This window comes from Conger conger, chromosome 6 (assembly GCF_963514075.1).
Source record: "Conger conger chromosome 6, fConCon1.1, whole genome shotgun sequence".
Taxonomy (NCBI): domain Eukaryota; kingdom Metazoa; phylum Chordata; class Actinopteri; order Anguilliformes; family Congridae; genus Conger; species Conger conger.
Genome location: NC_083765.1, coordinates 19194174 through 19221778, shown reverse-complemented (window position 1 = coordinate 19221778; position 27605 = coordinate 19194174). Strand labels below are relative to the sequence as shown.

The following is a 27605-nucleotide window of genomic DNA, read 5'->3' as shown; positions in this document are numbered from 1 at the left end:
CACTTTAATATTCCTAACATGACCCCTATGCAACTGTAGCATGTATGGATGTTTGGATATGTCACATATCAGGTTATATGGTTATGTTGATTGTTGATTTGTTGTTGTTACGATCACCAAGGAACAACAAGTCAAAAGACCTGAAATCCAGAAACTACAAAACATCAGAGGTGAGTATAATAATACTAAAATTGGGAGCTAATTAATAATATGCACATTATGAGCCTAGCTGCAATATTTTAGCGTCTATGCATGTATTTCCACAACATGTTAAAGATACAATTCTGATAGCTGGCTAGTAATCCTGCTCTCTAAGGTAAAGTTTCTGTGTATGTTATTAGATTTCTCCTAGCAGGCATCATGAATATATGGTAATATGGTAATGCTTTGGTGGAGGGCAGAGACACTCCAAAGTCTCGGCATTTCGCAGACTATTCCCAGCACACATTCCTGAACAATAAAGCTGTCAAGAGTTTGAATAACTGTGGATACACTGGGAGTAAACTGGTCGTAGTTCAGTGGTACTGTAAAAGAATGGCACTCCATAGCACCAGAGACTGTTACAGCTATCACTCTGATCGCAGTACATCACTCAGGTGCCAGAACAGAGCGCTATCAGCGTCATTATTCCAGCCATGATCTTCAGGAACATCTCCCTGTAAAAACTATAGAGCCATGTGTTTAAAAAGAACTAAGATACTAGACTCATGCACAATCGTGATGAAATATTATATGATTACCTCACTGCTCTGTGTCCACTGTAAAACCCCTAACTTGTGTGCGTGTCACTGTTTAAACAGGAATGTCCCATCTCACTGCCATTATCTTTAATCACGTACAGAGCAGGGCATCATGGAATACTTTGAGGAGGTGCCAAATATTCAGAACAAAGGTGTCACGCTTGTTTGTCCCGGATCAGGAACACCTGGATGAAAAGCCTTATCACTAATGCTCAATAATTATCACATTACAGGTGGTTTTCTCTACATCTGCAGGGGTATGTTACTGCTCCAGTAGAGCCTTTCTCTAAAGCCTGACCCAGGAACAGTTACTCACTCACAGGCTCAGGCCCAGGCAGGGTGGTCTCTGTCTCTGCAGTCTGAGCCAGGCTCACACTTTCCCTGTGAACCGCCTGCAGTTCCTCTGATGTAAGAAAAGGAATGTTCATTTTCAGCATTTTGAGAAAGTAAATACAGCAGCTGTTACTGCTATACTGAAATTCAGTTCCTGTTTATTTTATATTGGACTGTCTGGGGGAGCTGCTTCATGGATGACGTGATATGCGTGTGTGTTTGTGTGTGTTCGCACGCACGTGTGTGCGTGTGTGACACACGTGAGGCCAGAGAAAGTGTATATGTCCTGCGTGTGTGTAGAGATCTTCATGCACATAATCACATTTAAATGTTTTACATTTCAGCAGATTGCCCCAGACATCAGCCATGTCTTGACTGTTCCTGTAATTCTAGAAACTTCTGCAAAACAGACTTGTACTGTACATTCAACAAACAGAGGGTTTTCCACTACTCTGATTGGCTGCTTTGCCATAGCACAAGGGCTGATATATGATGTTTCTGTAGACAGGACAGCCCAGATGTATGAGAGGAAGAACTCCTTTAAGTCAGCGTCCCTGTGGACAGAGCTGCCAGTCCTGTTTTTAATGACTAATGCCTCTTACCATGGCTTACGCTCACTAATCCCCCTGAGATATGCTTCAGACATACCAAAGACTCATCCCTCCTGTATGTGCTTAAATCATACAGAGCACTCATCCCTCTGAGAAGATTTAGATATTTAGTCACAGCTCACAGAACAAACAGGAGTAAGGATTGGATGCATCTGATGTTTAATTACAAAACGTCTCATGACAAATGCTCCAATCCATCATAATAAGCACTGATATTACACACACACACAAACACACACACATGCACGCATGAGCGCGCGCACACACACAAAACATGCATCTAATTAGAATTATTTAGATATTATTTAGATGTTAGAATTATTTTTCATTTACAAGTTCATTTACAAGTTCATGCATGAATATGTCCACCCCACTGGCTGTGGTTTCAAAGGCTGATAATTCAGCCTTTAAGATCAAACAGAATTTAAAATGCAGACTTTTGTGCAGTCTGTCATGCCTTCAGAAGTGCACCCTGGAGTGAAATGACTTCAATCTTTTAGGTTTTAATCTAACAACAACCTACAAATTACACAACGTATATGGACTTGTGTTACATGTGTGATAGTTTATAAGAAGCCTAAAATAATTTATTAAATCTATTTTAGGTCAAATGGTGCAGTGGCCACACCATGTTGTCCAACCATGTTGTATTTTAAATTTGTGTGAAAATATAACACATATACACTCAATGATCACTTTATTAGGTAGACCTGTACACCAGCTTTTGAATGCAAATATGTAATTAGCCAATCATGTAGCAGCAATTAAATGCATTAAGCATGCAGACATGGTCAAGAGGTTAATCTGTTTTCCAGACCAAATATCAGAATGAGGAAGACATGTGATCTAAGTGACTTTGACTGGAATGATTGTTGGTGCCAGACAGGGTAGATTGAGTATCTCAGAAACTGCTGCTCCTGGCATTTTAACACACAACAGTCAAGACAATGATGCGAAAAACAAAAAAACATTCCGTGAGCAGCAGTTCCATGGTCAAAAACATTAATTACATAAATTTCAGAATTTCATCGTATTTGGTATGTCTACCTTTTGGCAATATGCACTCAAGCTGTCATGGACTCATTTGTGCAAAACCTATTGATTCAAGTTATGCCAGCATTATTTGACAATGTTCCAACGAGCATCTTGTGATGTTACTGAATGCTTGGCTTCAAGTGACCCCATAAATGTTCAATGGGGTTGAGGTCAAGTGATTGTGGATTGAGTAGTTCTTGCAAAGCTTTGAAGTAACTTTTATTTGTTAAAATGTTTCGAATTTTATATCCAGGATCACGTTTAAAAAATAAGATTTTTAATGTGGTCTCAGACTTTTGGACCCCGCTGTATATATAAGCTAATAACTATAAGGGTGGCATGTCATATATATATATAAATATAAATTAATATTTAATACACACAGTAGAGCCCTGAGTGAACACTGATATGATTTGCGCTGACTACACACCACACACACACACACACACACACACACACACACGCATGTATTGTATATTCACTGGAGTTTTGGTCATGCCAGTAAAATGCTTGGACTCCATTCATAAGCACCAGGAACATGGGATATTGTTATATATATAACAGCGTGTAGCTCTGGAGGAGCATGGCTCTATATATTCCTGTTATCAGGCCTGAGCAGGCCTGTTATCACTGTCCTGCCTATGTTCATCCTCCCCAAGCCGTGTGTGTGTGTGTGCATGTGTGTGTGCGCGCGCGTGTGTGTGTGTGTAATGTGGACCTCACAGGGAGACTATGCTCTGTTGTGAGCACTGAATAGTGTAGCAGCAGATTAAGTTTTTGTTGAACTTTGACCCTGTGACTGTGCCCCCCGGCTGAGAGGAAATGAGAAAACAGGAAGATGCTTCTCCATTCAGAAACAGTGCAGGGAACGACCCCCGAGCCCAATTACTCATACCCCCCACTGCTCCCCTACACTGCCCCCCCACACACACACACCCCATCCACTGCCCACCCTGCACACACGCACACCCCACCCACTGCCCCCTGTACACACACACACACCCCATCCACTACCCCCGCACACACACACACACACACCTACACTGCCCCCTGCACACATACTCACACCCCACCCACTGCCCACCCCGCACACACTCACACACACACCCCATCCACCGCCCACCCCACACACACACACACACACACCTACACTGCCCCCTGCACACACACTCACACCCCACCCACTGCCCACCCCTCGCACACACACACCCCATCCACCGCCCACCCCACACACACACACACACACCCCTACACTGCCCCCTGCACACACACTCACACCCCACCCACTGCCCACCCCACACACACACACACACACACCCCACCCACTACCCCCACACATACACACATGCCTACATGGCCCCCGCACATACACACATGCCTACACTGCCCCCTCACACACACCCCACCCACTACCCCCTCACACACACACACCCATCACAGCAGCACTCTCTCCTGCACGTGTGTCTGGAATGCCGGGGACGTGAGGCGGGGCTGAAGTCCTACAGCAGCTGGTCTATTATTGTATAAAGTACACAGGATGAGAAAATTTAGTCTGGGAATTTTCAGATAAATGTAGTGTACTTAAAATACCTGGATGATCTCTGCAGTCTCTTATGTCCTCAAAATATGCTTGACACACTGCCAACTATCCTACATACTGCCTTACAATGGTAAAGGGAGGATGGGGTGGCAGATTGCACCTCTCTCCCTCCCTGCCCTCCTCCACTGCTACTAGAAGGGGTCAAAGCGAACAGGTGCATACAATGCAAAAAGGTCACATTAGCTCAGGGCGAACTTGATGACTGGATTTGGTGTGAAGACAGACTGTTCAGAAAGTCTTACCTCTTACACTTACCTGCTTTACATGCCTTTTACTGAGAGCTTTTTCCTAAAAACTGGGTGAACTGGTAAAGGTGAAAGGAGAATGCAATGTGTGCGAGTGTTGTTTCTCTCTCTGTTACACAGCATTTCACATTCACTGTTTTACTGTGATATTGTAGTTCCTCTGGAGTGCCTCCTATTACCCAGGATATGCTGAAATACAGTAAGAACTGCAGTAAAACACAGCCCTGTGCTGGAGGACTCAAGGGTGCTGAAATTCCACTCTTGTAGTGTTCAGAATGTCCGTACACCGATAAGGTCACACACACAGAAGGCAAACAGCACTCATATTCAGCATGTGTACACAACATGTACACAGCAGAAATGCAGGCTCTGAAAACGGAAACCTTTCAGGACTTTTATAAAACACACGCACACCCTTCAGCCACAGTCTTTGTGTCAGCAGAAGCAGTAGAAGTATATGGGTGACTTTTTTAGTGCAAGTTTTAAACTCACATTGTACTTTGGCATCCCCCAGTGGCAGCATTGTGCATAGCACTGTTGGTGAGATTTAGCACCAGGGGCTCTGACCCCTTCTGGGCTGTATGGGAAATGGCACAGGCTGCCCAGAGATATCCCTGGAAAAAGATTTGTTTTCTTTCCAGGAAACCCCCTTCACCGCATCTTATGACTGCTCATTATTCTCATACTGAATGCACATGACCTCTGAGCTCTGAGCTTCATTAGTACACCCAGTATCAGAGCGTTCAGAAAGTAGGTAATGAGATGTTTCCACTATAAATGTTCATAGTAGAATGAGCACCAATAGCAAGGCAGTATTGGAAACAAGTGCACCAGTAGCAGGGCAGTATTGGAAACAACCTCACCATTAGCACCGCAGTATTCAAAACAAGCTCACCAATAGCAGCACAGTATTGGAAACAAGCTCCCCAATACCGCTGTATTGGAAAAAGGCTCACCAATAGCAAGGCAGTATTGGAAACAAGCTCCCCAATAGCACCATAGTATTGGAAAAAAGCTCACCAATAGAAGGGCAGTATTGGAAACAAGTCCACCAATAGCACCACAGAATTGGAAAAAAGCTCACCAATAGAAGGGCAGTATTGGAAACAAGTGCACCAATCACAGGCCAGTATTGAAAACAAGCGCACCAATAGCAGGGCAGTACTGGAAACTAGTGCAACAATAGCTGAGCAGTACAGGAAACAAGTGCACCAATAGCAAGAGTAGTAAGAAAACAAGAAAAAAATATGCCATATAAATGGATTGTATTATGTGCTAGTTGTTCTAGATAACAATGTATAGTATCTACAATGTAAATTTGGGGTCTAAAATGTGCATTTGGGGACCCCCCTCCCACCGTGGGAGATGGTACAGCCTGTCATGCCGCTCACAGGCACACTGCTGCCCCCTGATGCGTGAATGTGTTAATGCACGAGGAATGACTCACACAACCCAGACTGCAGTGCTTATTTTATTGAATTTGCACTTTGCATACATCTCAAATCCCAAAGCAGCAAGATACACTCCTGCAGAATCTGTGTTTTAAAGACAGGGTTTATGGCTGAGGTCCGCAGAAAAAAAGCTTGCCGATCAATCATGAGTTGGCCATTGTGTTTTTCAGTCGGTCAGAGGTGTCCTCTTCTGACAAAAGAAAAAAACTATTCCACGTGTTTTTGAGGAGAACCTCAAATGTCACATGACTGAATGCAGCCGTGGTTGTAAACAGTTGGTCCAAATCAGGGTGGGCATTCAACATGTTCAACCCAAGGTTGGGCGCCAATATAAAAAAACTAAACAAACAGAGCAACAAAAAAAGCCATTCTAAACACAGAGCACTGCAAGCATTAAAAATGGACAGGCTATGATGCTAATAACAGATAATTGACATATTAATATGAGTTTTAAACACTATTAGTAAATGAAGGTTGCAGAATAAATATGTGTAATATTCTGTTTCCATGGCAGCACATGACTGAGGCAGCACACGTGAGCCACTATGCTCATAGGATATGAGCGCTGGTGTCAGGCCATGCCCCTCTTAGGCCACACCCCTCACGCATCATCACCTCCACACAGCAGGAGCAGGGCCTTCCTGTAGTCTCCTGACGTGTCGTGCTGAAATACAGACCCCCCAAAGAACACCTGTCAACCTCAACCAATCACAGACCCACAAAAACACTCATCAACACACTGTACCCCCAACGCCAATCAACATCAACCCACACTATAACCCCCGACACCCATGAACACAATCAACCAATCACAGACCCCCAAAAACACCTATCATCACACTATACCCCAAACACCCATCAACACACTACACCCCCAACACCAATCAACACTATACCCCCAAACACAACATCAACCCACAACATCAACCCAATCACAGACCCTCAAACATCCATCAACACAAGCAATCAATCACAGACCTCCCCACAACTGTACACAATACTCTTAAGTGTGATCTGACAAAGGCGAGTATAACTTCCTTAGATTCATTCTCAATACTCTTGCCTATGTATCCCTGCATCCTACTGGCATTGACTAGAAAGGCTTTGACCAACAATTACTCCCAAGTGTTTTTCAAGGTCATTTATGTAAATGCAGAGCAGTGGTCCCAGCACTGAACCCTGTGGGACTCTACTTCCCACAAAACCCTGTTCAGATAAGACCCTACTGCTCTTTGTGTTCTATCTCGTTACCTGGATGGGGTGCAGGAGTGCAGAGACCTAGTGTGCAGCAGGTGTGGGGTTTACCTGGATAGAGGAGTGCAGAGACCTAGTGTACAGCAGATGTGGGGTTTACCTGGATGGAGGAGTGCAGAGACCTAGTGTGCAGCAGGTGTGGGGTTTACCTGGATGGAGGAGTGCAGAGACTTGGCGAATAGTCTCCTGAAATTGGCCCTGATGTCCAGCATATCCACCTCAGACCTGGACACCATGATGCGAATCAGCATGTTGTCATCAGTACCAGCTCCCTGATGATGACATCACACACCCAGCTGTCAATGTGAGGGTTAAACTACGCATTGCTCTCTCAAAGCAAGGGTTAACTTTAACCATAACCCTAACCCTAACTACAGAATGCTCTCTATCACTACTCTCTCACAAGGGTTAAACGTCATACTATTTCACATTACTACAATCTGTATGACAATGCACCCACTGGAAATTACTTTATTCGGTAGACCTGTACACCAACTTGTTAATGCAAATATTTTATCAGCTTATCATGTGGCAGCAACTAAATACATAAAAGAATGCAGATGTTGTCAAGAGGTTCAGCTGTTTTTCAGACCAAATGTCAGAATGGGGAAGAAATATGATCTAAGTGAGTTTTACTGTGGAATGATTGTTGGTGCCAGATAGGGTGGATTGAGTATTTCAGAAACTGCTGATTTCCTGGGATTTTCACACACAACAGTCTCTAGAGTGTGCAGAGAATGGTGCAAAAACACCTAGTGAGCAGCAGTTCTGCGGGCAGAAATGTGTTTTTAATGAGGGAGGTCAGAGAAGAAGGGCCAGACTGGTTGAAGCTGACAGGAAGGTGACAGAAATGCAAATAACAACACATTACAACAGTGGTATGCAGAAGAGCATCTCTGAATACAAACCACTAAGTGGATAGGCTACAACGGCAGAAGACTTAATAAGTCTAAAAAGTAAGTATAATAAATACCTAATAATGTGCTCACTGGGTGTATATAATTCTTCAGTTATTTTAGAAATGTGCTGCATGGTTATAGTTGGATAAAATGTTAATTTTATCAATATATTCCATTTTCCATTTCTGTAAAAGTACAAACCGAACAGATCCATACCTGCATTGAGTAATACAGGCTTTCTGCAAAGTAGGCTGGGACACTTCTGGAACATTTCACTGTGGGGAGATGCCATTTTAAATCTCTTACTATTTACTGCAACATAAACAATAAGAAACTATAGAACCAACCATTACACACCCCCACAATTATTTAAACCCAGGACAAATCTAGATGACTCCCCCATGTAGGGAATATAACCAGGTATCGTTCAGGTAATCTGTAATAACCTGAGAGTTTAAAGTTCAGCTCTTACCCACAGCCAGCAGCAGGTCCTTTAAACTGCCGGATGTCTCTCTCTGAATGGTCTCCTCGATCTCATACCCCGAGAGCTTCATGTACTCCTCAAACACTGAGGGACACACACACTGGGTCTCACACACTGATCTACTGCACTACAGTACATTTGGACACACACACACACACACACACACACACACACTGGGTCTCACACACAATCTATAATCTATTGGATCGGAATGAGGAGCAGGAGCAGGAGTAGCATAAGGAGGAAGAGGAGGAGGATGGTTAGGGGCAGAAGGAGCAGTATCACACACCTCTCCTCAGGTGAGCAGCACTGCGGTTGCCCAGGATGGTGATGAACTTCTCCTCATCTGTGCCAAACTTCTTCTCTCCAGCAGCAAACAGCTCCTGCAGTACACCACAGTGACCACAAGAGGGCAACATCAGCTGTATAACATCCACCCACATGGCAGCAATATCTCTACATAAATGTGTGTGTGTATGTGTGTGTGTGATGTGATAGTATTGCAAACGGACCTGAGTGTCACTCTCCACTTTGCCTTCATCCACTCCCTGCTGCCGGCTGGCCTGAAGAAAGAATTAATTCCAAAATAAGAGCAGATCTACCGTCCTATGGGCCAGCAACAGACTGCATCTCACTGCACCCAGTACAGCCACACACCTGCATCACACTGCACTCAGTACAGCCACACACCTGCATCACACTGGGTTTGGTTACATACAGTTGAACTTTACAAACTTCACACACTGATCCAACAGGACAGAGGACAGGAGCTCCACCTACTGGTGCCATATGCAATTGCATTGAACCGCTGCTCCAGTAAAAAAAGCTGAAAAGCTAACCCCGCCCCACTCCCCGCCCCCCGCCCCCCACAGACCGGCACAGTGACACACCTGCAGCAACACCACCATCATCCTTTTGAAGTGCCCAGAGGTGTCACCTGTAATGTCCTCCTCAAGGTCATCACCATGCTCTGAAAGACAGTGTGTCAGCATCAGTCTCACACACACTCACATACACACACATGTATGCACACACACACACACACACACATACCGACACCTGCGGTTCTCACCTTCCTTATAGGCCCTGATGATTTCTTTGACCTGCTGCGCAGTCCGAGACGCCATGATCTCCACCAGCACCTTCTCATCAGTGCCTGCACCCTGGAGAACATCCACAATGATAGAGGTTAAAGCAGCAAGAAGCACCCACATCCACCTGCAATGAAGGAGACTACTGCCACCTCGCTCCAGCAGGTGCACAAAGTCTACTTTCCAAACAGCTATGCCACTAATGAGTGGATCTCCCTAAAAGTGAATGTTTGGAAGGAAACCAGAGACATCATTCCTGACCTTTAGCTGGTTCACATGAGGTTTGATGAGACTCTGATGACAGAACACTATATTTGTGGGGACTCGGATGAGCGAGAAACTATATTTGTGGGGACTCTGATGAGCAGGACAGTATATTTGTGGAGACCCCATTTTTATTCTTTACCTTTATTGCATTCCTCAGCTCTGTGACATCATATGCGATGGGTGGAGTCATAAGACCAACAATCAGAGTTTCAAACTTTCCCCCCAATTCAGATTTTAAATTATCCACCAGGTCCTGAGGAAAAGAGAGGAAAACAATAACATTTAATCTGGGCATGCCTGGGTATTCAGTTTAACACTGGAACGTTGTGATACTTAATGACTTACATTAACATCACCTTTAACATTGTCACAGCACCGCACAAGTAGATCGACAGTTTTTTTCATCCAACTGATTAAATCATTACTCTATTCATAAGCTTTGACTAACCCAGACAATACACCATGAACAAAGACATTTACCACATGGGTTCACCACCAGATTATTAGCTGTTGAACTATTATTGATCTGGGCTTCTTAAAAGGGTTTGACATCAGCCCTTGATTGACACATACAGACTGACGCATCTCTGGAGGCTACAGGCATCACATCATCATGGAAAGAGCACCGTGGCCTCTCGCTGACCTCACCTTTCCGTACAGGGTCTTATAAGCTGCTTTGAGCTGCTGCCGCTGCCCGTTGCTGCGAGACGTAAGGAGCTGCAGGATGGTGTCCTCATCGGTGCCTGGAAAACATGAGCCGCAAAAATGCTTTAACTGAAGAGCAGTAACTGCCACAGAACAGCCACAGCAATATCTACAGCAACATCCACAACTACAATGATCACCAGCAAACTCTACTCAGAAACAGCCCAAGGATAAGAGTAGAGTCATCTCTAGCGACAGTGAGACGAGGAGCCCTGTAGACTAGAAGACTTGGTTTGATACCTTAAGAGATGGATTTGGTCTAGAATCAATCAAACCATCAATGGTTTTAGTTAAAACATGTAGCGTTTAAAAAGTGATCAATAAATTCTGAATCTTTTCCAAACTGAGGCCAAGACTGGGGTGAGGTTTGAGCTCCTGATTGCTTTCGTAAGAAGCCTCCAGCTGGAATCCTGTCCAATAGAGCTTGAGTATGGGACAGCGCTGTAATCCGGGAAGTCCTTAAGGTTATGTTCCACTGAAAATGCATCTTTGGTGATCTTTCTGATCTTCCAGATCATTTCAGAGGTACATATTTCCATTATCGCGAGGTTTGGACTTGAAAAGATAAATTCTGACAAAATATGTATATCAGCCAATTTGCATACTTTATTCAAGATGGCGGAAATTTCTAATTCAAACATTTTTTTTGCAGTCTATAATCTAAACCAAGTAAGATATCTTTATAATTCTTAATAAGATATGTTTGACAATTTCAGGATCTAACAATGGGATTTCTGAGGCTGTACCTGCCCCTAAAGCTTATAACAAGAAAATAATTGGCTCAAAACACTCTCCTGGATATGGATAAGGTTTGTAAAGTTTAATTATGACAGGATGACTATGCCAGAACCAGAAAAATCGACCTTAAGACCTTAAGATAAAAATGAGTGCCAGATTCCAGATACATACAGTAATAGCAACCTGCCAGGACATTATCTACCTTGGCAGAGCACATATCCATTGCCAATTTATTAGTAATTCATTGAAATTGCCAACGTATTACACTATTGACAGCAACTAGTACTTTATTTAAAATTCAAGCACTTTCTGAAATGTGCTATTCAAAATTCTAGCACCTATGGGAACACAGTACACTGTGTTCAGGTTATACAAATCTCTCTTCATTGGATAGTGGACTTTTCAGTGCTGACAAATCAGGTTATACATAGGGACCATGGCCCACTCACAAAGCACCTTATCTTTAACTCTATGTAAGTCCTTTAATCAAACCCTCATTTTGTGTTCCTGAACTGCAATTCGCTGTCAGGGTCACCACCAAACAAGATGGCAGTAGAGTATGAACAGAACGCTGCATCAGCCAGAGCTGCTCAGCTGTAATTATGGGCCCCGGTGGATGCGCTGAATAAACAGGAGTGCTAAACCAGCAGTGAGCTGGAACTGCTGAAGAGTGGCTCTGTGTGAGGAAAGATCATCCCGGATAGATTAATCAGGTCTGACGGCACAGAAATCCTGTAAACAAGGCCAGCTTCCAAAGCTGCAGATGGACAGTAATTATAAATATCTGATAAGTCCAGCTGTGCCCACAGGACTTCAGTAAACAGTCTTGTAAATACAAAGACCTACTTATTAACTATGAGTTTTAACCTGGGAAATGTCCTTACTTATAAAATACAGTAATGAGTGTCAATGCCCACCTTGAGAAGGCATGTGACTGCTTTACTGCATTTACACACTGTTTTATGTTGTGATGAGCTTATTGTGCAGCATCCGTTTACTTTCAATGCAAAACAACAAAACGCTGTGATTAAGAAATGTGCCAGCAAAGAATTGCACAACCAAAATGGCCACTGTAACACCCCGTTTTGAAATGATGTAATTACAGAAAGCTGAAGACGGATCTCAGGCACAATGTGCCACCAACTCACCCAGCCCTTTCATCGCCTTGAACAAGACCTCAGCATCGGAACTGGCATCAAATGGACTGCTGGGTTTCACAGTGCCTCCGGTCGCCTGCGGGACAAGAGAGGCCATTTACACACACACACACACACACATTAATGACTGGTTGTGTGTGTTTACAGTGTACTCAAACTGGCACACACTGCTGGCTCTCAGGCCTCCAGCACACAGAGGGACACAAACAGGAACTATCGCTGGCTCAGTTCCTCATGGATAAATTAAACCTACAGATCAGCCCCTCTGTAGTGTTTTCATCAGCGGTTTGGAAATAAATTGGCTTTAACATACTGTATGTCCTTAAGTCCCCACCATTCAGGCAGTAGTAATACTTGTGCCACAGAGCAACTGCACTGAGGTTCTTAATGACTTACACCCAGCTGTCCACATATCCCTGATAATGAAGCCCTATTAAAAGCTAGAGGGCCGAGCTTTTGAAGAGAACTGTGCATGCATGTGACCCTACACAGTTTCTTTATAGTCCAAACAGACAAGTTGAAGACACTGGGCTTATTCTAATCCCTTATTTTTCTCCTCTTTTTCCTTTTTTCTTGCCCCAACTAGGAACAGATGAAAGAAAAAGAAGTAAAGATGGCAGATCGCAATCAATTTCCAGGTCAGGAGCAAGGAAAGGAAAAAAGTGGATAAAAATAAGCGATTTAAATGATATATTCGCAGATGCTGACAGGTTCCTTCAGTGTTTTTCATTTCCCTTATTATTTCTTCTCCATTTCATAATCATAATTTTGTAATTCGCTTTAAGATTCTCAGCACTCGATTATAGAGCTATGTGGATCAGCTGTTGATCAGAACTTTGGAGATTGCCAGTTATTTAGTCATTGAGAGCAGCTGTAGTGGGTGACAACACCCTTCCTGTTGGCTTTAAAAGAGGCAGGAAACGGCATATCCTGATTAATATTTTTGTCCTAACATCTCTTACTATTCTCTTTATTTCAGCAGCTTTATTTGGGTTGGAACTTGGCCGGTCAAGCCATTTCCAAGGTTTCTAGCCTTGGCTAGAAGGTTTAGCCCCACCCCCCCCCCACCCCCCAAACTCACCCTTCACCTCAATCTGCTTTTAATACTATTCAACCACATATGAACTGAATCTGGATTATTTTAAACTGGATTCTAATTAGCCTGGATGAACTGTTGATGTTCTGAGTCACAGGACCAAGGTGACAGTAAATGGGGTTAAATGTGATTTACTCTGCTGCCCTACGAACTCTCCCCAGGGCTGCGATCCTTTACTCCCTACTGTAGGCCCTGTACACCGCTCTGTGCAGCAGCAAACCTGAAACAAGGTCCTACTGAAGTCCACAGATTATTCAGTTACTGTATTATTACTACCATGCTTTCTTGAATATTTTTTTGTCTTCCTCTTATATCATGGTTTGAAAAAAAGAGGAATGCTTTAAATCAGATTGTTAAATGGGTCAGTAAGCTTGGGGAGCCCCAGCTTAGCCAAACTACTTAGAACTAAACAGATTTGTAAATTAACTATTTACTATTTACTGTTTCCATACATTAAACTGAATTTCATCTGGCCACAGTTCAGGGATTTGAGATGCAAAAACCAAGAGCGAGAGTCAGAGCCCAGTAACAGTGTAACTTTATTCTTGTGCAGCATATGCCCTTTCTGTGGGCTCATGCTCATAATGCAGGTCGGCCCTTTTATATTTATTTTATGTAAATGTTTCTTCTTGTGATGTTTTGTTTTAACAGTGGAGTACTTTAATTACTTGTCTGAAAAATAAGTTTCGAGTAGAGTTTACTTTGACCTTGAACTGTATTTCCTGAACTGAACAAGAAACCAATTTATCATCCTTCGTTAATTTAGAATAATTTACCTTGACACTGTGAATACAACTTTAAAGAAGACAGCGTACTTAAATGAACTTCCATTGCGACATGATAAGGCATTTCAGCAAATCTACATCTACCTTGCAGCTCTTATTCATATACGTATCAAGACACGACCACTCCCAAAGAGCTCACTGTGTTTAATAATTAAGGGTGATTAGGGCACCGTTACCTCGTCTGCCTTTCACCGACAGCTGAAGACTGCCGAAGCCGCAGCCACACCCATATAGTAAAGACAAACGTAAACTACACGCGTGTAATTGTTCCCAGCAGTCTTAGCGCTCCACGTTGAACAGCTGGAGCAGAGTACGGGGCGCCTCCCTAAAGGGCGAGCAGCCAGCGCCTGAGTCATGCGCACTACTCTTCATTTTCAACTATTATTTACTGAACGGAAAAAATTGTGGAGCAATGCGTTTTTTCTGAGTGTCTAATCTCCTCCTCTGCCTCGGTGTTCAGTTCCCTGCCACGGGAACTCCTGGACTGTGACCCCATCTCTATATCTGTAACCCTCTCTGTTCCGCCGTCTGAATAAGTGAATACTTACACAAAGAATTCGGACTGCGGTGTAAAAATCTTACATTTCATATTATCCCGCAATGTTTTAACTTACTCTTCTCTGAAATCGCACTAAGCACCATCAGTTCATACTTAAAAAAAAAAAAATAGGCTAACCCTGAGTTCTCTCTTAAACTCTTGGAAGCCGAAACATGGATTCCCTGTCTATGCGAATAACTTAATAAAAACATGTCCTTCTCATTATTTAAGTACCTATTGTAAAATGTGTGGAAAGTTTTGGAATAAAAAAATACTTCATGAAAGCATCTCTTTTGCATAAAACGGGGCTTTTATCAAGTTAACAGTTCATTTGTACAGTATTTAAGAAAAACTGAGAAATGTGAGTGGGCGGTGTCTTTGTACAATATGCGTAATTCTTTCAAACTAAACTACACTTTTTCGCCACGATATTGAAACATACAAACATTCTATTCGACAAAGAGAATGTGCTTAACTTACCATTTTCGTAGTTTATCTGCCGAAAGAAAACAAGATATTGAATCACAAAACAATACAAAAATAAAACATTTCCAAGTTATCCATGTACGTTTTGAGCCCTTCTTTGCATTAAAAAAGACACGTAATTGTACATACAAATGTATGCTTGCGCGTGTTTAAACCCATTCTTTATCGCCAAGAACTTCGGTTCATTCATGAGTTACAGTATAAGTTGGCAGTATATGATGTCACATAAAATACACATTCTCAACAGATACCGCTATTCATGTATGCGCAAGTTGAAACGTTTAATACTTAATTTGAGTTCATTTTACTACTTACTCAAGTCAAGAAAACCTACCAAATAGCGTCTACTAAGAAGCCTACTCCAGACTCAGCCACGGGATGCAGAAAGCTGCCAAAAGAATTAGGAAAGAAAACTTTTCTGCATTTAGTTCTACACTCTGCCACACCCAGTTGAGTAAATACCGTGCGCAAAGCAGAAATGAAGTCTGGGAGATGTCGTTCTTTTTGGGAGTGTTACTTTTTCCATTCATCATAGCAATGCAATAAATATAACAATATGAAAGTGGAGAAGTTCGTAACTGTAAGTGGTAATATTTACGCTGTGGGGAAAGTTGATAGCTTGGACGAGTTTAAAGAAGAAAACAATCCAAACTGAAAGTGCTCAATAATAAATGACCAAAAATGTTTTGTCTTATTTGGTGATACGATGAAATACATTGCATTGTCATTGCTGCCAGCCTCAGTATTATAAGGCAATATGGAACAACAAAGGTTTTCTTAATATATATTTTATTTTACACAACATGTTAAGTAAGTGCAATTCTTTGCCAATCATCTGGAACATATACATTACATAATTAATGGTAGGCCATACTTCACATGACAATGAATATGTGTTTGAGAAATTTTGCAATATTTTTGCATGACAGTAACTCCAGACGTAGCTGATTCACAAGAGGATTTCACTTCCTCTTTTCTTCAGTTTCTCTCTCTCTCTTCAAGCTGCAGACCAAACCACCAAACATACAGTTCCAAGACCAAGCCAGTCACCAAACGTCCAGGTCCAATACGTGGGTTGATGCTACATGTGAAATATTGCCTGTATAGCTATGTGTGAAGTGTATCATCAGTGGATGCCATGCTGTGCATTGAGATGAGATAGAGATGAGATTGAATAAAGATTATGTTTGTCTGCTATTAATATTTTGTCTGACTAAGGAATGATTTATGCACTTGTAAGTCGCTTTGGATTAAAAGCGTCTGCCAAATGACTAAAATGTAAAATGTAAATGAATGTATCACACTAGCCATTTTTTTCAATCTTTCAATTATGTGTTGATTTTATTCAATATCTGGCAGATCCTTTCCAAGTGAATAATTAGGTATACTCGTAATCACAATCATAATGACTATGTCTTCAAAAGTCAGCTGAAAGTCTTGTGTGTACTTAATGCAGGGGTTGGACTTCATAAGTATTTGCATGTCAGCATGTGATGAGCATGTGCACACATATACACACACACATACACACACACGCACACATACAGGGCTCCATCCTTGGCTACCAGATTTGTTATTTTTCTCAAAAAAAGAATCTTTGAAAATAGCCAACTTGATTAATGAGATTCAATTTGTTATGAAATACAATAGAATAATTAGCTTTAGACCATTTTATTATCAAATATTAAAACATGATTCTTGTGAAACAGTCCTGATCTTCCCTTCAATAGTTAACAGTCCTCCTTCCCATTCCTCTATACCGATAGAGCAGTGAATGAAAGGAACCTGTTAATAAATACCCAAAGACAAATCTAAGTATCTCAGGGTGAAAGCCAAGAACGTAACTCTTGCATTCTGACAGAAACAGAAAAGCCTGATCCATTTGCTCCAGGCCTTGACTCGGTTTAATAAAACCCGCATGAAAGACTATATTAGGCCAAAACAGGAACTGCTGTGCTTGTCAACAGATTTGTTTTGTACCTGCATTGTACCTGCATAGACTTTGCAGTAATTTCTCAGTAAAATGCTTGTATGTCCGTGTATGACTGTGGCTGGCATCTTACGCATTCTCCCTTATGGTCCCTGTACGAGGGGAAACTGCTCTGCCTACTGGCAAAACTAACAAACTGCAATCGGAACCAGTTCCAAGTTGGAACAACTTGGTTATATTCACATCTCTATTTATCTGAAAATCTGCCACGTATTATTTTTACATTTTGTATACACCACACCTCATCAGAACAGACCCAATGTACCTACGTCTCAAGTGTGTATATTTGGAGATTTAAACAATGGTAAGATATCTAACGAAGATTGACATGTATTTTAAGTGTGTTAGGTCCAACTGTGTCATTTTGTGTATACTTTAACAAAAAGCCATTTTAATTTTTGCAATCACCTATTCAATTAGAAAATCTCCATTCATTGCAGCTATGTCTTGTGAAATGAAGTGCTATAATGGAAATTCAAGTTATTTGAGTTGTAAAATGTGTCTGATCAGTTACTAATTATACAAATCAATATGTCATCTCCCATCACCTGTTATTTCTGTTTGCCTTGACCGTGGTATTGTGTATTATAGCTTGTCTGTCCCACAGTTTATGGCCAGTCCTGTAGGCTAGATGCTGTACAAAATTGGAATTCCCTCCAGAAATCTTCGCAGCTCTATTTTATTTGAGCAAACAAAAATGAGAGTGTCTATAATGCTTATATTTCTTATACGAAGAGGATAATATGGGATTAGACTGAATCAATTTTAGCTTTTGAGTCAAATGCATACAAAACTGAAAGGTCGACAAGCGATTCCGAAGAATTTTAATGTCCAAATCGTTATGATGTCATTTAAGGCGCCGCCAGAACGTCATCAATATACGACGCTCCTTGCATGGAGACAGTAAATAGCACGTTTCATTAGCTACTCACACTATTAATTTATATAGCTAGTAAAATGAGGGAAACACCGTTATCAAATTGCGAGCGACAATTTCTATTGAAGGGCATAGAAGAGAAAAAGGTAACTGATGTTAAAATGGTGGTGTAGGTTACTTGCAATTTAAATGACCAATCGTTTGATTTGGATATAGTTAACCAGCTGGCCACCAAGGTAGCTGGCTAAAATGACTATTTCCCCAAGAGCTATACATTATGTTTGAGGAGTATGCTAACGCTAGGTAGTCCGTGTTTAGCTAACTGCGGCATGGTTCGCTGTGATAACTCTGGTTAACTGCATTTTAATGTATTGCTGTTTGAGAAACGTCAATGTAGCTAGCATCAGTTGTATCGATCTCTAGGATGTTAACACTGTGGCCTCTAATATATGAAATCCCTTCAAATTACAGGCTACTTTAACATTATTATTCCGATGAACAATCTTATATATAACCGATAAAAATATCTGTATGCTCTTTATTTACAACTGCCTTCCTCGCAATAAAGACACTTAGGGCCAGATGTATGTACATGAAGCTTGTAGCGCAAAATGTCATTTGACGAGGGTGTGTTGGTCGCAGTCTGCCTGAAATTAACAGTTAATGTCTAATAACATTGCAATGAGCTTGACTATTGTCGGGATAGAATGGGAGTGTCTGAGGTTCCAGTAACTACATCTTTTATTTCTCTCAGAAGCGCAATTCTTATGGCTGGCTGTTTGTATGGCTGGCTGTTTGTGACAGGAGTCGTATGCAATTTCCTCTTTTTTTGGCAGTTCCTTTAATTCCCAGTTTCTTTTCCGTGATTGTTTTGGAGGATAATTCATCAAAACAAAGGCTCTTTCTGCAATGGACAAAGGCGATTAAAAGCAGAACATCATTTAAACTTACAAATGACAGTTGAGCACGTTATTTCAGTCACTTCCCACTGCTTCGCATGAGATATTGGTTAATTTAATACAGTATTTTATAAATATTTTCTGTGACAAACACCGAGCCTTAATTGCTTGGCTCCAATCATTGATATTTATTATTAATAATCCGTTTTATTATGTCTTGCTCTGGGAGTTGATATAGTGTGATTGTTTGTGCATAGATTATTTCTATAGTTGTCTTGCACCTGTGTTTACACCTGCTCTTTGGAGGCGGAACGTGTCATGTGAAAATCATTGCAAAAGGCTTAGTAAATCTGGCCCATCATTTTAACTTAAACAAGACCATAAGTAACAGAATTTAGTACAGTGAAGTAGCACACTGTTTAGTGTTATTGCTATGTATGTGTACTACAGCGTTAGTTATTGTTATTGCTATTTATGTGTCCTACAGCGCTTGGACGGAAGACAGACCTATGATTACAGGAATATAAAGATCGCATTTGGAACAGACTATGGGTGCTGCATTGTTGACCTTGGAAAGACGAGGTGAACAGTTAACATTCTCACTTTTTGGAAATGATTAATTACAGGAAATATGTCCTTGCATGCAATCTCATTTTCCATTGCAGTCATTAAATTGAAATAATTGAATAAATCAGTTTTGAAAGAGTTATATCCTTGAACAAGTGAAGTATTTTTAATTCGTAATGTGATAATTTCTCTCATATCTCTCTTTGCTCATCAGAGTTCTGGCTCAGGTGTCCTGTGAGCTGGTGGCCCCAAAAGAGAACAGGCCCACAGAGGGTATCCTGTTCCTGTCCCTGGAACTCTCCCCCATGGCCTCCCCCTCCTTTGAGCCCGGCAGGTTCGTCTCCCCCAGTCTCACAGAAATACCCGCTGGATTAATACTGTCATACCAGATCACAGTCAAGAATAAGACGTGCTAGCCTGTTGAGTTTTTGTGCCTAATGTCCTCAGGAATACAGAGCCTTCAGAATATTTTCCTCCTGCCTTGATTTTATTTTTATTTACTTTTTTGCTCTCTAAGTCCAGTTTTTTTGAGGTTTTGGAAGTATTCTGCCCCTTTGTGTTAACAACCTAGATTGGGCCTGTTGTATCACATTCCAATTTCCTGAAAGATCAAGGTCCACAAATGTTGATTTCAGATCCACCTGTGTTCAGTGTTATAACTGCAGAATAAATACATTTGAATACCTGATAATTGTTGCCCAAGGCCTGTCTACAAAGTAATGACTCTAGGGTATTGATTATTTTTGTAAATGCAAATTGTCTGTCAATAAAAGGCTTTTTTTTAATTTTTTTATATATACATTTGTTTTTTAAATGTATTAAATTTATTATCTAATTTATTATGTTGCTGAAAGGGGCAAATATTCAATGCATCAAAATGTTAAGGTGTAACAGGACAAAATGTTTAAGGGGAGCGAATACTTTCTGAAGGTACTGTATATTCATGTATTTACATCAGCAGCCAATGGAAAAGTTAAATAGCCAGATTTAACTCAGGTTACTGGTTCATTTTCAGTTTTTCTCTGTCTTTTTTTTGTTTCAGACAGTCTGAATTACTTGTGAAGTTAAACAGACTACTGGAAAGATGCCTTCGAAACTCCAAATGCATAGATACAGAGTCTCTGTGTGTAGTTTCAGGTGAAAAGGTAAGTTGAATAATAAAGACTGTCACTCTCTGGGATATCTCACCCTCCCAAAGTAATGCATTTCCCAGTCAAAGGTAAGAATGTACACACCTGACTATGTTTAATGAGACAGTGGCTTTGGTGCGGGCCTGTATTGTGCAGGTGTGGCAGGTCAGAGTGGACGTGCACGTATTGAACCACGACGGGAACCTCATGGATGCTGCGAGCATAGCCGCCATCGCTGGGCTGAGCCACTTCAGGAGGCCTGACGTGGGCATCCAGGGAGACCAGGTCACTGTGGTCAGTGTCTGATCAGGGCCCCTGGAGTCCGAGCACAGCTGGGCTCTGGATTCAGGCTGCTAAGTGTGGAAGGCAGTGGGCTGATCTGTCTTCATTTTCAATTAATCTATATATATATATATATATATATATATATATACGTATGTATAGTATACAGTCCCCTCCAAAAGCACCTTTGCTATCAGACCACCAAATTTTTAGGTGAGCAAAACTATTGTAACAGAGAGTATTTAAGTAAATGAAAGTAAATAACACTTGGTAGCATATCCCTTGCTTGCTTGCAATGACTGCAACCCATTGACATCACCACACTGTTGCATTCTTCTTTTGTGATGCTTTTAATGCAGCCTCTTTCAGTTGTTGTTTGTTTCGGGGGCATGGGGGGAGGTCATCTCCATGCTTCTTTGAAAATTGTAATCTTGCCTTTCTATTCTCATTACTGATGAGTAGTCTTGTGGTATAGCCTCTATATTGCTGCTCTCCAAGTCTTCTTTGAACGGTTGATTGAGATACCTTCCCTGTGGAGATTGTTTGTGATGTCACTGACTGATGTTTTGGGGTTTTTTCCTCACAGCTCTCACAACATTTCTGTCATGAAGGGCTGTTGTTTTCCTTGGTCTGTTTGATGTCTGTTGCTCGGTACGCCATTTCACATTGTTGTATAAGCTATCCCCAAAGCATGTGCAATGGATTTCCCCTCTTTTCTAAGTTTCAAAATGGCTTGCTTTTCTCCCCTTGTTGGTTCGTCTTTTCTAACACAGATGCAGTCTTCACAGGCCAACCCCAAGGCTAAACCAAGAGTAGACATTCAGAACTATTATTTTTTAACCAATAAATCTGACAGGACGCATCTGGGCAACAAGAAACCTCTCAGTCACATGTTCCAATACTTTTGTTTACCTAAAAATTGGGTGGTCTGATACAAATGGTGATATGTTCTAAGCTTAAATTCAGATCTGTCATGTCATGTACATCTTTTGACCTCAAACTCAATTGTCTTCAGTCCATAGCAAGAACAAATTAATTGACCTTGCTGTTCCAATACTTTTGGAGGGGGACTGTACATTACTTTTGGCTACAGGTTGAATTTTGGGGCTTTTAGGGGTCCATGCTCAGGTGTGTGATCAGGTATGATTGGTCCACACTCAGGTGTGATTCGTGTGTGCTTAGGTGTGCTTGGTCCATGCTTGGGAACAGGAAGTTTGTGTTCTGATGTTTATTTGCTCTTTACAGTATAGCCCAGAGGAGCGAGACCCTGTGCCACTGAGTATCTACCACATGCCCATTTGTGTCAGCTTCTCCTTCTACCTGCAGGGGTGAGTGCTAACCCAAACCCTTAACCCCCTAACCCCATCCCCTCTGCAGAAAGGTCCGTATTCTCTGCGGTGGGGTATTTAATGTCCACAGTGTATCGGGGCCTTGATCTGAGGCGTGGATTGAGCGCGCTCCCTCTCTGTGCAGGACGTACCTGCTGGTGGACCCGTGTGAAAGGGAGGAGAGAGTAATGGACGGGCTGCTCGTCATCGCTATGAACAAACACAGAGAGATCTGCTCCATCCAGTCCAGTGGAGGAATCATGCTGCTCAAGGAACAGGTGAGCTGTGATCAGCTTTCTCTCTCATCATAAGCACAACAGGCCCAGTCAAAATCCTGACTTCACCCCAATAGCGATGCTGTCGCAGGGCCTGAAACAAGCTGTTTATGCTCAAAAGCCTACAAACGTCTGAATTACAACAGTTCTACAAAGAACAGTGGGCTAAAATTAATCCACAGTGATGTGAAAGACTGATATAAGATTATATGAAGTGTTTGGTTGCAATTATTGCTGCTGAAGGTGGTGCAACCAGATAATATCCAATTACTTTTTAGCAGGGGTGATTATTAAATACATTTAAAAGTTCTTTATTCCAGTTCACTTCATGTCTAACATTACATTTTATCTAAAGATATGAAACCATGCAGTGCAATATGCAACAATAGAAGAAATCAGGAAGCGGGGAAATTATTTTTTGTGGCACTGTACATTACATTACATTATTGGCATTTGACATACGCTCTTATCCAGAGCGACGTACAGTTGATTAGACTAAACAGGAGACAATCCTCCCCAGGAGCAATGCAGGGTTAAGGGCCTTGCTCAAGGGCCCAATGGCTGTGCGGATCTTATTGTGGCTACACCGGGATTAGAACCACCAACCTTGCGTGTCCCAGTCACTTAACCACTACGCTACAGGCCACTCCCAAAACTGTAAATAGTGTAGATAATTTTCAGGAAATTGTAGTGTGTATTTTGTTTAAATAGTGTAGTTAATTTTGGGTAAAATGTTTCCCGTTTCTGAATTGTATTTCCACGAAGGTCTTGCGATGCAGTAAGATTGCCAGTGTGAAGGTGTCTGAGATTACAGACCTGATCAGCAAAGCTCTGGAAAACGACCGGAGAGCCAGGTATGGAGCGGGAGCTTACTAGCCACGGCCAACTCTGAGCCTCATATCACACAGTCACCCCTAACCCTGACCATAACCGTAACCCAGTCCTAGTCCCAGTCCTAGTCCCAGACCCAGACCCAGTCCCAGTCCCAGTCCCAGTCCCAGTCCCAGTCCCAGACCCAGACCCAGACCCAGACCCAGTCCCAGACCCAGTCCCAGACCCAGTCCCAGACCCAGACCCAGACTCTGACCCTCATATCACACTGTGATGTCTAACTCTAACTCTAACTCTAACTCTGACCATAACCACAACGGCACCCCTCTACTGCAGACATAAATGTCAGCCATCGTCATCAGCCATCGCTATTATAAATAAATCTGACAGCCTACTGTTGTGTTTTGCTAGCTCACTTCACATTGGATGTCGACAGCTATGATGTTTTCACTCATTAGGTTGTAACCATAGACTGTATAAAAATAGGTTGTAACCAGCTAATTTATCTAGCTAGCCCCAGTCTCTCATACGACGACACCTGTAGTACGTGCACTGTCACTGTGTTAATGCTGCATGTCTGTTAATGCTGCCCCGTGCTAATCCTACGTGTCTGTGTCAGTGCAGCGTGCCTGTGTTAATGCTGCGTGTCTGTGGCTGTAGGAAGGAGGGCGGTAGGTGTGGCTTTGCGGAGTCGATGCCAGTGGAGCGCATCACAGTGCTGAAGAGCGATGGCGCTCAGATAGAGATGAGCGATGCCGAGGTGGGAAGCGAAGCAGTCACCATGGCAACCGAGTCCCAATCTGCAGAGCCGCTATCTGAGGTGTATCCTTCACTGAAGGGATTTGTGTGTGAGTGGGCGAGTGTGTCAGTCCTGGTGTATATTACCCCCTTATCTTAGCACGTTAGCGGGCGTGTTCCCTCCCCGGTGGTCCGGGCTCCTGGGGCAGTGCAGGTGGGGGAGTGTCTGCAGAACGCCTGGGGCCTGGGGGAGGAAGAGGATGAAGACGATGAAGAGGAGGAGGAACGCCTGGAGATGCAGGAGGACAACCAGAGGCCGATGAAAAGCAAAAGTGTGTAATTGAGACTGTGTGTGTGTATGTTTGAAAGTGTCTTGATATTTATTTTGTACATTTCAATAAGTGCATAATTACCATGCTTAATTTAGAGGAACTGATAAATACACCAGTAACACAAACATTCCCTCAACTAATGTTTCCCATTCAGGTGAAGTTGTGGTCATCTCAGACAGTGAAGAGGAGGAAGTTGTCATTTTACATCCAAAAAAAACACAAGTGAAAGATTCTAAGTAAGTTCATAACTTTGAGTCCTTTTATCTATAGAGATGTTTCTGAAGGTTTTTACTGTGACACTGAACAACACCAGCCAGTTGTCTTGCAGGGTTACAGAATGGAAAGATGTGCTTTGCTGTTGATATAAAGCATTGCTCTTCATTGTTGGAATAAGTCAGTGTCTCAATCAAAGAATTTACATGATTTTAGGATAATAGCAGATTCAGAATGCAGCATTAATCTGCTATTATCTGATTGTTGCTAGTTTCATCTTTGAATTCTGAACATTGTAAATGTCCTATTTTAGATCCACTACATATTTTGGATGCCATTTAATTGTATATTTTGTGTATATTATGTTGATGTGTATATTGGATATTTTAACATGAATATTTTCATGTGTATATTGTATTTTAACAGGCCAGAAACAAAGCCAGAGGCACCGAGCAAGAAGAAGAAGAAGAAGAAGCAGCCTCTTCACTGAAGGACCCATCACCATGTTTACAGCATCCACATTATTCCCCTGCAGTTTAGATATTTTGTCTTCAACCACTTCCCTCAAAAGATTTTAATTCCTTAAAGTTTATGCATTCATCTAACGGGCTTAATTCACCAATGACTCTTCATGATTAAAAGCAAAACATTTTATACAACTTTATTATCTGCAAGTCATGTCGTCCCTAAGAATGAACATTTCTGAGTTGGGTCTCATTTTCAATGTGAGCAGCAAAGCTTGGTCTCGATATTTAGCAGAAACAATGATGTGTGTAAAGCGTAACTACTCTTGCTTTTCTCTAACGGGTTAAAAATATCGGAGCACATTTAAATGTAGATGGGAGGTGGGAGCATATGGAAGCATTGTTAATGAAAGCATTGCTAAAATGAATAAGCAATGTTACGATAGTCACGTCAACACGCTTTAAATCCAGTATTTGAAGTTATTGACTGATTAGCTAATAAAAGATTAGCTACTAACAAATTGTTTAGATTGAATTGCAAAATACCCACGTTGTTGTTTGGAGTTGGTACTGAAAAGTAAAGGGATACCGGAAGGAGGTGGGTGGGATAGCTTGCGCTGCAAAAACGGAAATATTCAACGTAGCTGGTAAAGACGTAGTTTCACGATCCCTTGACAGCAATGGAAGAACATGGCCACCGTTATCTCGCGTGTTAAGCTAGAGTCCAATGCGCACGCCAGCCGAAGCGACCGTGGCCATTTTACAACATCATGAACTCTTGCTCATTCATAAATATGTGTATTTTGTATCAATATGGTTTTGATCAATTGAGATAGACCATTGTATGCTGTAATTTAAATTGTCGGGAATATGCTATGTAAATAAAACGAATCTATGTAGCTTACCAAAAAGCCAGCCATCAATGCACCAGACGTCTGCGTAGCGATACATTACACACTGATCGCGCACAAAGATTGGGGGCAGGATGGAATTGAATGGAAACGCAGATGTGCAAGTTGGTGAAAATATTGTTGGTGTATGCGAGATAGACCTGAATCATAATTCCGTCCTGGAACTGAATGGAGTCATGGAGAGGTTCTTCAGAGAGCTCGTTCTCGTGTTTTCCTATGGCCGGTTAGCTCAGTTGGTTAGAGCGTGGTGCTAATAACGCCAAGGTCGCGGGTTCGATCCCCGTACGGGCCATGTCTTTTGGTAAGTTATCTGAATATTCATAAGAAGCAGACACATTTACAGTAAGCTGGACTAGTTCTTCAAGCTGCTTAAAACAATTAAGACCTTATATTATAATAGCCCGTTACCCATTAAATGTTATGTACAGAATTTCCTCCATTTTAGACAAACATCTAGTGGTGATTACAGGAATGATACAACAATGCAATGAAAATCTGTTGAGTAACGTATTGAGTGCGCAATGAGACGTCGCGCTTCCGGTGTGAAATCAGTTTAATGTATTTATCGCAGTCTTTCTCTGCTTTAATTATCTAGATTGCACGGTAAGTAGCTACAAATGTGCACGGCCGCGTTGGACACAGTAATGTTAGCAAATTAATTTGGAGAGTTTGGTCGGAAGCGAAAGGGCGATGCGTTCATGAAATTGCACCACGCTATTGGTTGTCTAAAAGGGAATCGTTATAAAGCATCTTCAACCAGCCATTGACAGTAGTAGTGAAAATATAAGGACATTCGAATGCTATTTGTAATTATGACGATGGTGCTATTGTCATTGTTGGCTAATATAGTTAGCCTAGTAAACTACAGTTATAATCCACCCATAACGATCACTTAGCTTAACAGGACAATATATTTAGCACACTATTTCATAGTTGCGTAGCTGCTTTAAATCAGAGACAACCGACCAGTCCCGAAAAATCTCGTCGCTCATGCCAAAATATCAGCAGTTGCTCTTACTTTCAGCAGATGGCGCCATATGGCGCATTACAGAGACAGAGCTCCCTTATCACCTTAATCGAGACAGGCAGCGGCAGAGAGTAATTAGTTTATTAGATCTTGCAGATAGCATTCTCTAAAAGATAATATTATATCTTTAATGTTTGTGAAAATATGTATGTTTAGGTGATTGGCAGAGAGCAGTATAATGCATTTTAAATTGTTTTAGCATCAACCGAAAATGCAGCCAGTGCAA

The 27605-nt window shown here is 41.8% G+C and overlaps 2 protein-coding genes and 1 non-coding gene across 4 annotated transcripts; 2 read left to right on the top strand and 1 right to left on the bottom strand.

Moving 5' to 3' along the window:
• Positions 1 to 6022: 6022 nt before the first annotated feature.
• On the bottom strand, positions 6023 to 15979 carry LOC133131096 (annexin A5-like). Of its 2 annotated transcripts, none has more exons than XM_061246231.1 (13): positions 15850 to 15979; positions 15510 to 15525; positions 12602 to 12686; positions 10659 to 10753; positions 10150 to 10263; positions 9725 to 9815; positions 9543 to 9622; positions 9165 to 9215; positions 8942 to 9035; positions 8641 to 8736; positions 8385 to 8443; positions 7419 to 7541; positions 6023 to 6679 (listed from the first exon to the last, which is right to left on the bottom strand). In XM_061246231.1, the coding sequence occupies exons 2-13, from the start codon at positions 15510 to 15512 to the stop codon at positions 6617 to 6619; spliced, it is 954 nt and encodes a 317-aa protein (XP_061102215.1). In that variant the 5' UTR covers positions 15513 to 15525; positions 15850 to 15979; the 3' UTR covers positions 6023 to 6616. The 2 variants fall into 2 exon arrangements, with proteins under 2 accessions (XP_061102215.1, XP_061102216.1); XM_061246232.1 differs by having other exon boundaries at positions 15831 to 15930.
• Positions 15980 to 18375: 2396 nt separating this feature from the next.
• On the top strand, positions 18376 to 25641 carry exosc9 (exosome component 9). Its single transcript, XM_061246026.1, has 12 exons — positions 18376 to 18528; positions 19769 to 19863; positions 20063 to 20182; positions 20891 to 20993; positions 21135 to 21272; positions 22506 to 22588; positions 22734 to 22866; positions 23629 to 23717; positions 24355 to 24516; positions 24601 to 24764; positions 24919 to 25000; positions 25404 to 25641. Exons 1-12 carry the CDS (start codon positions 18463 to 18465, stop codon positions 25465 to 25467), a joined length of 1299 nt encoding a protein of 432 aa, XP_061102010.1. The 5' UTR covers positions 18376 to 18462; the 3' UTR covers positions 25468 to 25641.
• Positions 25642 to 26570: 929 nt separating this feature from the next.
• trnai-aau (transfer RNA isoleucine (anticodon AAU)) lies at positions 26571 to 26644 on the top strand. The gene has a single exon. It is a non-coding gene; the product is annotated as a tRNA-Ile (tRNA).
• The last annotated feature ends 961 nt before the right edge of the window (positions 26645 to 27605 follow it).